This window comes from Stylophora pistillata, chromosome 9 (assembly GCF_964205215.1).
Source record: "Stylophora pistillata chromosome 9, jaStyPist1.2, whole genome shotgun sequence".
Classification (NCBI taxonomy): domain Eukaryota; kingdom Metazoa; phylum Cnidaria; class Anthozoa; order Scleractinia; family Pocilloporidae; genus Stylophora; species Stylophora pistillata.
The window spans coordinates 1,992,483-2,006,385 of NC_142527.1; the positions used below are offsets into that span (position 1 = coordinate 1,992,483).

The 13,903-nt window shown below is 38.6% G+C and overlaps 1 protein-coding gene across 2 annotated transcripts in view; it reads right to left on the reverse strand.

Annotated features, from left to right (window-relative positions):
• LOC111326463 (inositol 1,4,5-trisphosphate receptor-like) overlaps nt 1–13,903 on the reverse strand; it is a 38,823-nt gene that overhangs the window by 20,701 nt on the left and 4,219 nt on the right. Inside the window, exons 4-25 of one of the 2 annotated variants that reach the window (XM_088734178.1) lie at nt 13,546–13,632; nt 12,960–13,064; nt 12,446–12,499; nt 11,968–12,066; nt 11,096–11,179; nt 10,524–10,670; nt 9,753–9,848; nt 8,919–9,073; nt 8,697–8,796; nt 8,212–8,372; nt 7,695–7,836; nt 6,430–6,591; nt 5,848–6,020; nt 5,211–5,330; nt 4,998–5,120; nt 4,447–4,542; nt 3,962–4,117; nt 3,603–3,753; nt 3,027–3,168; nt 1,850–2,149; nt 1,100–1,165; nt 276–330 (exon numbers count right to left, since the gene is read on the reverse strand). In XM_088734178.1, coding sequence (XP_088590304.1) covers nt 276–330; nt 1,100–1,165; nt 1,850–2,149; nt 3,027–3,168; nt 3,603–3,753; nt 3,962–4,117; nt 4,447–4,542; nt 4,998–5,120; nt 5,211–5,330; nt 5,848–6,020; nt 6,430–6,591; nt 7,695–7,836; nt 8,212–8,372; nt 8,697–8,796; nt 8,919–9,073; nt 9,753–9,848; nt 10,524–10,670; nt 11,096–11,179; nt 11,968–12,066; nt 12,446–12,499; nt 12,960–13,064; nt 13,546–13,632 — 2,774 coding nt within the window. Of the gene's footprint in view, nt 1–275; nt 331–1,099; nt 1,166–1,849; nt 2,153–3,026; nt 3,169–3,602; nt 3,754–3,961; nt 4,118–4,446; nt 4,543–4,997; nt 5,121–5,210; nt 5,331–5,847; nt 6,021–6,429; nt 6,592–7,694; nt 7,837–8,211; nt 8,373–8,696; nt 8,797–8,918; nt 9,074–9,752; nt 9,849–10,523; nt 10,671–11,095; nt 11,180–11,967; nt 12,067–12,445; nt 12,500–12,959; nt 13,065–13,545; nt 13,633–13,903 lie in introns of both variants that reach the window. The other variant, XM_022930470.2, reaches the window with a different exon arrangement.

A 13,903-nucleotide genomic window follows, 5' to 3' on the forward strand; every position in this document is an offset into this window, starting at 1 on the left:
GCAGATTGGCCACCGTAAAGGTTTAAAAGGTGACGTTTCGAGCGTTAGCCCTTCGTGAGATCGAATTCCCTTGTTACCCCCACCTACACAGCACCACAGTTTCTTTAGAAACTCATCACCTTCATTGAGTGTATCCCACACCTGTATCTTTTGGGTACCTATTATTTTTCTAACGATGTTGACTTTGAACTGTTTGCAAAACAAGACTAACAGAAACACGGGTGAAACAGAACATCTAGTTAAGATTTTCAAGCAATAAACTGTGGAAAACTTACGTGGAGCCTCCAAATATGGCTTCAGCTTGCTGACTGATGTTCTCCAAATCAATCCCTACCGACGAAACATTTATCAATAGGACACAAGCAATATAGAGTAAAAAAAAAACAAACAACCAGACAAACAAAATTGCGCCACTAGTTTAGACGCATGCTTCGCATCTACAGGCCGGCAGAGGTAGAGTGTTTAATGCATTGAGCGTGAAAATTATTGAAATATTCATTTTAAAAATACAATTATATTTTAAGACGGTTCAACAACGTTATTGTTTTATTCAAACGACAATCATACTTTTCTGCACAAAAACGGCTAAACTTTTCAGTTAAAATAACAAATTCCCTTTGTTTTAATAATATTGAAGCAATTTTTAGGTCGTTATGAAAGGCAAGACATTTTCATACCATAATTTCCGTTTCTCTGAGCATGATGACTTTAGCCATGAATTTAGTTCGTTTAGATATTTCCAACTATTTACTGTGTAAGATCATTAAAATGTTTAATGAGAAAGTCACTTCCGTTTATGATAAAAGTGACACCGCGAAATATTCAGTTAATATTTAACAATTACACATTAACATCAGTATGCATAGTCTCCATACTATTATCTTTACATTTCCTAAGGTGCTAACGAGGAGAATTTGTTTCACATTCAAGAGCCTCTTTAGTTGGTGATCATTCCCTGTATTCTCCTGACCTTAATGTGTGATACAGGGGTGATATTGTAAGGAGAAATTCGATGCCAATCATTCTTGAGGGTCAAGGGGTTAATATTTAAGGAGTTAAGTTTCTCGCGATGTTTAAATCATTTAAACGTTAAACGTACAATTAGGAGGTCCAAGGTAGTGAGGAACACCATCTTTATCAATTTTACAGCGTCTGGGTTTATTTCCTGGAAATAAAATGAATAAATTAGCCGGTCAATAAATCAGCCCTTAAGACTTTGTTGCTGTGCACTTAGCTTGAAAATAAATCGCTGTTTTAGCAAACGATGAGTGATGGAGCATGCTTATGTAATACTCCATAGAAGACCACGTAGCCATTCAATGTCACTGTTTTCGGGAAGCTCCGGCTAAGGCCACGTGACCAAACCAGCATTTTCACATTCCTTCCCTAAAAAGAGCGTTTTTAAAAGAGATCCCTTCCTGCTGACCAAAGATAACCCTTTAGTGTGTACGATAAGCCGAACTGAACTAAGAAAATATAAAATTTACCACATTTGGTTTACATAACATTTAGTTTACATTTTAAATTAACAATAAAGGAAATATTTTAAGGCATTAAATCTTTGCCCCAATGCTTTTAAGATGGTCCATGCGAAAAATATAGTTCCGTGCACTTATGAAATATCATGTTACCTGTTGGCGTGAAATGTGTATGCGTACGCGTACGTGTGCGTGTGGTTGTAGGTGTGTGTGTGTGTGGATGTGTGTGTGCGTTTGCGTTTGCATGTGCGTGTGCGTGTGCGTGTACGTGCGCCTGTGCCTGTGTCTGTACGTGTACGTGTAGGGGTGGGTGTGCGTATTTCCTAAGCAAAAAAAAAAAATAATAATAATAACAATAAAATACATAATACCATTCTCTCCTCCCACATCAGCTAAGCTTGCGTTACTTTCATCAAAATCTCTTTTGAAGATTGTCAGTAAACTGGAAATGCGATAATCAAGTCGAACGTTCATTATAAACTCCAGGATTTCAATTATCTTGGCCTTGGTCTCCATGACAACGTGATCAATCTCGGTCTCAGGCTTGGGGCCTCCTTCAGGTTGTTGTGTGAGCCCCCATGGATCTTGGTTCCCTCCTAATGCCATGCGTGTCATGATTGCACCCAGATTATGAATACTTCTCATCACATTGATCTTCTCACCAACCCCACCTACTAAAAAATGTCGAAGGGGTCAAAATCAGATAAAATTCTTGACCGAAATTCATCGGCTTTGAAAGACCAAACAAACATTCCTATTGTAGTTTCACTTGTTTTGTTCGGCTTTTTTTTCTGTTTATAAGTTCCTTCCAGAAATGTGTTTTATTTGAGCGTTCGGACTTCACTAAAACAGCAGCCCAAAATGAAGAGTATTGTCTTTTCGCCTAATCTTTCGCCTTTTATGTATGTATTGTATTTACGAATATTTATACAGGGTAGCCCAGTTTAGAAGATAGTTAGTTTGAATAGGCCCTGTGAACACCCACCGATCCCACCCCAGGGGAGGACATCCACCACACAGCAATCTCGTGCGTGGGAAATTAACGTCTCCTACCCCTAACCCTGCAGGAGACGGGGCCTACGGTTTATTCATCCTTATCCGAGAAGACTAGAATATCTATCCATTTCTTGATATTATAGAAAGGTAGCAAATTCTCCTCAGTTATATTAAGACCACGAGTATTGGTCCGGCCAGGGCTCGAACCCTCGACCTCCCGCACAACACAATCCGGCGCTCTAACCAACAGAGCTAACCGGGGGGCGGAAATTTCCCGGAAATTTTACCAGTTCGATCCAATTTCGCGCACGAGACCAAGTTTTCAAGGCGTTCTCAATACGACTGTAACGAGGGCGTCTAAAACTCAAAGTTCAGCTTATCAAACTTTGACACCACTTTACTCATCGAAATCTTAACAAATTATAACAATAATACGATTCTGAGACGATACCACGGCTATAAAATGATAGCTAATTGGAAAAAAACTATTTCCATATAAGTCAGAGTTGCCTTTACTGTGAGGCCAGATACAGATACAACAAACTCTCTTGCCTGTAGGTTTTCCAGGAGCTCTGACGCCGCCATGAGCTCGCTGCTCACAGTCCACAATTGATAACACTGTTTGCGTCAGACGCAGTAACTCACTAAAGCCATAAAAACCAAAGTAGATCAAATTTCTTGCAATCTGCACAACCTGTAACGAAAGAATTGAGCATCAAAAATTTAGTGTACATCGACAGACAAATATGAGCCAGGGACGGTCCAAGAATGATTTACTATGGGATTCAAAATATGATTCAGAGAATACAAACATTTTTATACGCACTAGAATCGAAATGAGTTGAGAACGATTTCAAGACAAGCCAAGACGAATCGTGATGTATCGATGTCAGACTAGAGGCGAAAAAAAAATTCTCAAGTCTGATATGTGTGTGTAGGTCCCATACTTTTCTACTCTCCGATTAACGAAGAGAAAGCCTCACACCCCGATCTCTACCAATCAGAATCAAGGCGTTTCCTTTGCTTGATGCCGGTAACGCGTTTTGGCCTTGCCTTCTGATTGGCTCGTTTTTGCGTTGATATTCGATTAAAAAACGCTTAAACATCATGTTCAGTTACAGCCCTTACCTCGAAAGTAAGTTTATTTTGTTCTTTATCGCTAAACGACCAAATGTTGCTGCTGATGTTTTGAAGGTAATTCTCCACAAATGTAATTACTCCTGAAAACCTCAATCTGTTCTCTTCTCTCTCCTCCCCAACCGCGAGGTGCTGATCATACCTGAAGCAGAAATAAATACCCTTAGTGATCTCGATTTTGAATTCCCTGATGATTCTGGTGAATCGCACCATTTTATGCTCTAAATCACATCTTTTACCAACTATAGGAACGGAACAAAACAAACCAATCAGATTTAAAGGCTTGTTAATGGTAACAAATCAAACTGCAAAACAAATCAAAACAAACAAATCCGTGGCGGTCTACTCACATTTCTATGCTCATCTCAGTCGGAATCTCAGACCACAGTCTGGCGTACTTAACCGGTGTAACTGGTTCTTGGGGATCTCGGTCTATGTGCATGTGGAGCATCAAACGACAAAAAGCCGCCCGCAGGTCACAAGACAGATCTTTGTCCGCCATGCATCTGAAAACATCACCCAAAAAAAGACATGTCATCGACATTGTAAGCTTCTTCAATACGCAGTTCTGCAAATACTGGTGTCCAAATCGACGGTGAGATTTGCTAACCAAGTACCAGGTCCCTCAGGAGAAAAGCTGTTAGCACGCCATCGAGCTTTGTTGCTGTTGTAGAAAAGCTTCTATCTTACAGAACTTATATTTTGTGTTCTTCATCAAGCTGAAGGTATTTTTGACGGTGCAAACAGCGAGTAAACTAATCCTAACAAGAATCCCTTACAGAAAAAACGGAAGACCAAGCAAACCGACTGAAAACGGAAATCATATGATACTAACCTGAGTATGAGGTCCACATCTAACTGCTTGCTGATGCTGTTGATAGCAAGATACTGTCTGTCCAGACACATCCGTGAAAACAGGTTCAACTGGTACCTTAACAGAAAATAGGAGGGCAAACTTTAAGGCAGGAATTCAGTTCATTTCATAGCCCACATGTATGCTGGTTAGTCACCAGCTAGTGAATGCAAGAATTTGGCAACAGGGAAAATTTCTGGCTCGTTTTTCGTTTGTTAAACTTTAAGACGAAATACGACTTCACGGTTTATATTCAGCAACACGACAACACCGCCAAAGAATCATTATGTATCAAATATATTGCGGGACTTCATTAATCTTTTTTATTTCTTTTACTGTGATTAGTCCACAAAACTCACACCACTCTTTCGAACAATCAGAAGTTCAACTAAACTTGAACCACGCGCGTCTTGATCACTCACGTTTTCCCGCGCTACAAACATTCTCCTTAGTTTTGATTGAACGTTGCGATTAATACGGTTTTGGTTTTACCACACTCCACCGAAAAGCACTCTGTCCAAAGGTTAACGAACCTGTAATAATCCAGAATTTTCACGTCATCCTTGACTCCAATCTTGGCACCTCTTGCCAAGTCTCGTTGCGATTTGACCTTGTTGCCACTATCCCATACAAGAAACACCTCTCCTTCAATTATTCTGAAAAACAAAACAGATTGGCCAATCAGATTGCGACATTACTGCCAACTGTGGTAAAATACATATGCTACTTTTAATGTCGGCTCCTACCTCGTTTCAATGAGCAGATCCGAATTGCTGGAGTAGAGTACGGTCTTACAGATTAGTTCCTGTGTTGCTGGGATGGCCGTGTTGTTAGAGACACATAGGTCAGACAAGTAATCAAGAAACCTGAAAATATGAAACAAATTAAGTGCACAAGTTTGAGTCTGGAAACGAGACTTACTTGTGCAACTTTCAAAGTTTATTCCTGGCCAGTTCCTGTGCCACGAGGACTGAATGAGAAGTTAGCCTTGGAAGGTTAACGCTGCGAGTTTTTATTTCATATTTTTACTTTTTTTCCTTTTGTTTTTTTTTTTGTTTTTTTTTTGTTTTTTTTTTGTTTTTTTTTTGAGGGGAAGGGTTTCCCTGACAATTCAATGATGTTTATTTTACCCATGGGGTGCAATGCGGCGTCGTAGGAGTGAAGGGTCAGCAACCCAACACAATGACCCGGCCCCCATGTCTCAGACCCAGACCTCTTGAAACAGACTACAACGCGCTCACCCTTCGACCACTGCGTCTCAACAAGTCAACAAATCAATCCTAAAATTTCTAACACTCCACCTCGACAGTCAAAAGAAGCAGGACAAGTTTTGTTGTCTTAAGAGCCATGAAACTGTCATTTTAAAACTACTTTCCCACTAACCTGCATTCTTTCTTCTTTCGAACTAAATTGACAAACGTTTCTATCTCTGTGCGAGTAATGTGTTTTTCTAACAGCTTTCTGTTGTTGTGGACCAGATCAGTTATGGTGTCCTCGGCCAGAATATCATAGCCAATCTGGGCTTGCATGAACCCAAATTGCTTGGCTATGTACTCCTAAAACAAACATTATACTTTAACGTTAAAAGGATTGTGGTTTCTCAATGTGGGGACGTGAAATGGGGAGATTTTCAAGTGAGTGTCGAAAGCAATTCGGGATTGCTTTGGTTTTGCGTTACTTCGCTCTGTAATTGGTCTAGAAAAGTTACGCCATCCTCCCAACCAATCAGACGCAAAACTAAAACCAAGCGTGACTTGGACGTTTTCCCGCGTATTTGGTAGCTTGAATATTTTTTATTTGAATTCTCATTGGCTAATTATGATGTTTATCATAGTGAATTATCGTGTTATTTTGCTCCGACGAAGGGCCAACGCTCGAAAAGTCAGCTTGGCCGTGGCCAATTTACATAATAAACTAGTTAATTAAATCAAATTATCACAAAGTCAATTTGTTTTAATTTCTTACCTGGTTTTTACGGTAATCTTGTTGGGAGTGTCTCAGTACCCTATAACACAGCCTGAATATGTGTCTTAGAGGGGCGTGTCTGGCATCCGAGAGTTCCTCTATCCTCATATAGGGACCAGACCCTTTGTCGGTGGTGAAAGGAGCTTTTAGAAGATGAAAAACCTACCGAGGAAATGGTCATTTAGCTTTGTCGTTGAAAAATCTTTGAATCTTTTTAAAAAATATTTAAAGACGTAGTTATTTAAAGAAGCTTTTAGTTGTTAAATATCGAATTACATTAGATTAGATTATATATACTTTTGTACTTAAACTACACTATTATGCATTTTTAGATATTTTATTGACACATGTTTAGCATATATATTATTTCATTATTAGATGTTTTTGCTTTTCTATTTGTTGTTTTTTTTTCAGTTAGATTTTTTGTAACATTTTAGTTTCTGCGCTGATGAAAATGAATATTGATATTAGCGAAATATTTAACAATTATTCCACGAGCGCACGTTGCATATGAGATGATAGATAGCCAACGAGGCGCGTAGCGCCGAGTTGGCTATAATCATCTCATATCCAACAAGCGCGAGTGGAATAATTGTTTTATTAAAAACGCCCCCAAGAAATTATTATTTTGTAAGAAGAAACCGGATTTTTTAGCTCCCTTTTGATTTTAAGCTGACGTGTACGCTTACCATAATTGTAGATTATGGTATATTGGCTAATATACCATAATGGCTAAGCCAATAAAAAGTTTTGAATTGCATTATCCAATGATTCAGTTTTTAATAAAAGTTAATATTCTTAATAATATTCTTTGTTAGTGACTTTAGGGTGAGTAGATTGGGGTAAAAAAAAGGTAAAGTTTGCACTCGAGACAAGTGGCTCATCTAGTTGTAGCTTATCCCAGTTTAAAATAAATAATAAAATAAATACGTTTAATTGAAGCTCCCCCATAGGGGCTTTTCAGCCACAAAGTATACTAACTGAGTGTTTGAAAATTCCCACTGGCAGGAGGCACACCAGTGGGCTATATACAGAGCGCAGCCGAGGAGTTGAAGTAGGGGCAAGCGAAAACAAATCCAGTGAGTGGCAGGGTGGAGGACTTGAACACGGGACACCGGATTAAAAGCCCAGCACCCTAACCACTCGGCCACGCCACCTCCTCTCCTCAAGTTTCCTTCGCATGAGGAGGCTAGGAGTATTACAGAACAACTTGCAGGCAAGTTAGCAAACTTGTTGAGTAAAACAAGCCAATCTAGCCAGCTGACCTCTTTCAAAATGTACTGTTCCCTCATCAACTTCTGTCTGTCTCTATTTGGGTTTTGGACAGAGATGTTAAGGACATCCTCCCTTCCAGTGTCATGTTCCGTCACAAAGTAAACAAGATCAGATAACAGCTGTGTCACAAACCTAAAAAAAAAAAAAAAAAAAGATGAAATTTCTGCATTTGTTATCTACAAGCTTTTTCAAGCTAAACGAAGGTTTATATCAAATAGGCTTTCCCGAAATACGTTAAGCTTGTGTTTTAAAACTAGGCCAAGAGTAGACAAAACACCTTTTACAAAATAAAGTAAGGCACCTAGTCTCGTTTTGAAAGAGAGGCCGTTTCGAACTCGAAAACAGCGGCGGGAGCGCTTGCTTCCCACCGCTGTATTCTGGGTTCGACTTCCGTTGTTGGCGTCACAAGTGGGTTGAGTTTGATATTGTCTTTGCTTCGTGAGATTTTTTCAGAGGTCTTCAATTTTCATCCTTCAAAAAAAAAAACTCTCAAAATCTCAAATTTACCGTCTTTCGTGCTGAGTGTAATTCGCGGTTTCCATTTTGCTTGCAAAAGAACCCAAAACTTTACTAGCATCATTGGCAAAGTCCAAATCTCTGACTTCAGCTGGAGGAACTGGAACAATAGCAAACGCTTCTTTGTCTTCTTTTATGCTTGCTGTTCCAATCTACATAAGTGCAAGTAAACAAAATGAGGTAAAGTTAAGCTGACATTGTCACACAGCCCAACTGTAAGTTCATAAAGCATGTTTTCGACCGTTTCCCGAAGCCTCCCAGTGAAAAACTTTCACAAACGCAGGTACATGAACTTTGGAGCATAGACGGCAATTAGTGATCGAACACGAACAAATCTGAATTCTGAACTCGGGCCTCCTATAGAGCGCCTGTGTCATAAAATGGATCAAACAGAAGGGGTAGCAAACACCTCATGTGCTTTCATTAGTAATGAAAAAAGAAATATAATTGGCTGACTATTGAAAAGAAATTTTTACCTTAAGCATAACAGGTCGTTCTTCACTCTTGTCAAATGGTATTGAAGTGGAATGCACCCACGTGTTGGTGCAAAGATGTCTCAGACGAACATAGGATGACCTTTATAGAGACAAAAAAAATTGGAAAAAGAAAACCCTTACATGAAAAAACCGATCCGAAATTAATAACTCAGAGTTAGTGTAATCGCAATAAGAGTTTCACAGTATGGAATTGATTTCCACCTTGGCACTAGTGAATCTGCTCTTGTCAGTGTTGTGGGATCCAACTCAAAAATTGAAGCCACATCGTTTCCATGTGGAACAGGAACAAGGTGACACACAGCTCCATTGCCTTTCAGTTTCTGTCGGGTTGTGTCTTTCGCAGAGTCATCATCAGTCTTTAAAAATAAAATTATCATTACAATCTTTCCATGATATCTCTAATCATTAGATTATTTCCAAAAGATCCTTGGACTAGTTACAAGATCCAATATCATCAATATTATAATCGAATTGCTATATTTTAGTAATTCGTTCAAGGGAAGAAAGGTAGTTTTAACAATCATTTTCTTTTTTGAGACCTTGCTTGTACAAACCATTTCTTACAGCCTATTCTTGTATTTATTTTAATTATGCAACCACCTAAGACCTTCTGTAAAAAAGAGAACTTTTCAAATTAGTGTTGAAAGTAATCTAGAATCACTTTGTTTTTTATTTACTTCGCTCTGTGATTGGTCTAGAAAACTTGCACCACTCGACCAATCAGATGCAAAACTAAAACCAATCTGTTTTCTTGCACTTCAGGCACAACCTCGTTCCCAGGGTCTCTCATCTTTCCGCTCCCTGGAGCGAGAGATGGAGGAAAGACAAGAGACCTTAGGCACGAGGTTGCTTCAAGTAGCTTGGTCAGTTTTACTTTGTGTTCTTATTGGCTCCTTATGGGATTTTCCTTTCTTCTGATTGGTTGTTGGGATTACTTTGCTTTTGGTTTCCCAACACTCACTAGAAAAGTGTTCCATAATGAAAGGGAGGATAGAAATAAAAGAAAAGAAATGTTAACAAGGAGTTATTTATCACCTCTGCTGCCAAGTAATCTCCTGTGGCAAGATGTTTAAATCTGAACAAACCATTCCAATGCCCCGCCCCTCCACGGCAAGGATCATGTTGAACCACCTGTTAAATTCAATATCAATCAGTACAGATTCAACTTACAATAGAACACACATTTCTACTCTGGTATAGAGCTCACACATCTACTAGCCTCCCGGTTAGCTCAATGGATAGAGCGCCAGACTGTTCAGCAGGAGGTCGAGAGTTTGAGCCCCGGCCGGACCAACACTCAAGGTCTTAAAATAATTGAGGAGAATGTGCTACCTTTCTATAATATCAGCAAATGGATAGACATGTTAGTATTCTCGGATAAGGACGAATAAACCGTAGGCCCCGTCTCCTGCAGGGTTAGGGGTAGGAGATGTTAATTTCCCACGCACGAGATTGCTGTGTGGTGGATGTCCTCCCCTGGGGTGGGATGGGTGGGTACTGGGCCTGCAGTAATTGGCGCAAGCTGTTGCAGAGTCCCTGCCTGCCAGCGAAGCTAATAAATTACAAATTAAAAAATTATGCTCTTTCTTTAAAACCTTTAAATCCTCGAAGCAATTAACAAGTAACTTCTCCATATAAAATATCCACACATCATCCAGCAAAAAGTTAACAAGAATATCCAAACTTATCAGGTAGAAGCGAATTCTCGTAACTAATTAACAAGAAAATGTGTAGCAGTTACAGAGGAGAATTAACAGTCAGATCTTTAGAGATCAAGGGTTCGAACATTGAGGTCTTCTGAATCACCTCTACTTCCCACAACGCTTTGGAACTTGTGGCTGATGTGGCTGTTTGTCTTGCTGTGGTTCTTAGAAACACATATGACTTCTTTTTGTAATCATCTGCTGTCAAAAACTTTTCCTGCTCTGCATGAAACAATCTGACTACATCACCCTGTAAGGGAGAAAAAACCACACTTTTCCAATAAGCCCCTGTGTGCAATCAAACCTTTACTACTGCCAGTTTCTGTTGTGACCACATCTCCATGACAACAACATACTTTGTCATATTGCTGGCTCTACGACAGCATAAGTCAAGGCAAATCTTATCCTTTCATTGGCAACTGGCCATTTGAGATTGCAAACTTTGTTTGCACAAAGCAGGGTTTGACACTAACAGCAGCGAACTAGCCACAGACTAGTAGAAATTCAGTTTTGGCTAGTGGTTTTCGATTTCCACTTGCCAGTTTGGCTAGTACACAAACTGAAATGATCATCACATCTACAGTAAGACTGTCACTAACCACTTGGCTAGTAAGTTGAAAGGCTAGTGTCAAGCCCTGACAAAACAAGAAATTCAGCATGCAGAATCACACTCACCCCTTTTAAGACCTCGTCACTGTTGTCTTCATAGGCGAGAAAGAGTGATATCTTCCAACTTGTATTGCAGTTCACAGAGTTGACCTAAGGGAAGAACAGATATCCATTGATAACAAATTAAGCATCATGTTCTGGAAAACCTCAACTACTTGTCAAATAAAAGCACTGCCTCTTTGGTTACAAATGTCACTCTGACTTCATAGTTTACATTTTTCATGTGAAAAATTGCTTTTTTGAACATAAATACCACACCACTACATTAGATAATAGTAGCAAAGGGAGGAGTCTTGATCCCCTTTTGCACACAAAGTTTTGAAAAATTCACATGTCACATGTACTTTAAACAGTAGTTCATAAGTCACAAATTCAAAAGAGTAAATTTCTATCTTGCCTTTACTAGTCTTGTATTTCTGTAAAAAATTCATGCCTCACAAATTTATTTTGGGCTTAATCTGGCATCACATTTCAACCCTTAATTTGCCACTCTCTTAGATCTGTGTTCAGCTGACGTCCAACAACCCGAAATTTTTGTCTCCTTCCTGGTAGAACTCAAACCTTTTTCCTATATGTTCCTTAAAGATCTGCATTAATGAAAGTCAAGTTATATATCATAATTCGGATATATCAACAAAGTTGAAATGGTAAATTGGCCGCCGTAACGATTACAAAAGCTGACGAAGGGCACTCCAATGAAGGGCTAACGCTCGAAACGTCAGCTTTTGTAATCGTTACAGTGGCCAATTTACCATTTCAACTTTGTTGATATATCCAAATTATTTCATTACTCCCACCGACACAGCCCCAAACAGTTTCTTTCGAAACTATCAGCCTTTATTCAAGTTATATATTAGCAGATACATTTTCAAGCTAACCTCCTTACACCCTGGATTGTCAATTAGTTCTTGGTTGCTTGCATGAAGTGGCTGACCTGCATTGACTGGGTTCAATATAACTTTGTCTCCAATGACAACCTACAGAGGATGGAACATTGTCTGTTTCAATCTATTTTACATTTGCTTGATTTAAAAAATGTAGACACTTAAAAATCATGAACACTGAAAGATGAGACCCAGTTGCATCTGTGATTCACTTTTCTAAAATTAGAAAAGTGAATCACAGATGATGAATCAATTTTGATGATGACATATCTTTTTAGATGATGATTCTTCTCTATCAGGAAAGCTTGGACAACTGCTTCCATCATTAATGACATGCAACTAGCAAGTAAGCATTTTTTCTCAGAGATGAATGAAGAAATATTTATACTCCATTGGTATCACATCATACCTCGCCTAGCTAGGTTGATGTGAGATCCATCCAGGCAAGTTCAAAAAACCGAGTTCTACCAACCTTGTCTCCAGATGATCTCAGCTTGTAAAATGGAACGACATAAAACCATGATCCCTGGAACAGATTCAAGATAATTGTGTAAAAATTGTGATAGTCTAAATGGATGTTAAAGGTGACAAAAAAAAAAAAACTAAATCATTTGTGATATCAGCTCTGCCTTGAATGCTCTATCCAATGAGCTATAAAGCCATATACTGGAAATTTGGAAGCAAGAATTTACATCAGTGCTGTTATTTCTTCCAGGAGATATAAAACTATAAGTTCAGCTTGTAGCTAAACACCACATGCAGGTAAAAGCAGATACTGTTAATCTGTATTCAGCGACTGTGCAGATGGTAGCTCACTGGCAAAGGTCATAAGCTTCTTAGATTGAAGGTTTAAAGGGGAAAAGTTTGAGTCTTAATGCCATTTTCTGGTCATCATGCTTTTCTGAGTGTATCATCATTTTCTAAGGAAATTTCTTATAAAATTAATATGCTATTGGAAGGAATTAACTTGGCTGATTTTTTTTTACCTCATTTCCATTGGTATCCAACGTAACCCGCATGGCATTTTTCTCCCTCAAGGCTGGAAGTCGTTTGTTTACTGTTAGAAACTTGTTGCTTTTCACATGTAGCAGCTTAGAATGTTGACATTCGACAAAAAATTCCAAAAGTTAGCTCTGCATCATTCAGGAAGACCTAGCTCTAATATTTCAACATTTTTTTTCATGTCCTGCCCAATTACATGGGGAATCAGATCATAAAGGGAAACCACAAACTCATATTATTACAGAAAACAGTTTCACTCTTGTTATTTCACCTACAATTCAATCCATTAATCCAGTGTTCTTCTCGAACTACTTCTACTACTGACAGTATTAAAAACATTTTCAGAATAGATTCACCGCTCCTTGAATTTGATATTTAGTAAAAAACCAAGTTTGTTTTTTAGATTTATAGCTTAAGACAACACAGTTTTAATGCACCTAGCATGTTCACAGCCAGCATAATAATTATCAAATGAAGAAAAAAATCAGTTTGCTGATTACAAGTAATCAAAAATAACAAATACTTTGGGTTACAAAACTTTGAACTTAATTATGCGGGGCAACAATGTACCTGAATAACTCCTCCATATTCTACCACACTTCCCAAACACTTCTTGTATTCAGAATCGTTCTGTTTCTTTTCCAACTCTGCAGCATGCTGAAATAAAATTCATGACCACCTTACTCCACTACCTATTAATAAGTTATCTTACGGTGTAAAAACATTAGAGCTACTAGTGACCAAATCTTTCAATATAAAATGACTGTATGTGTTGAATGCAAGTAAAACCTTGGCAGTCCAACTGAGGACAAAGCAGCTTTTACAGGGCCATTAATTGTACATCTCTTTTAGCCTGTAAACATAGTTATCCATGCATATAGTTATATTAACCTTTTTCCTCCAAAAGTGACCAGTATCTAATTTCTCC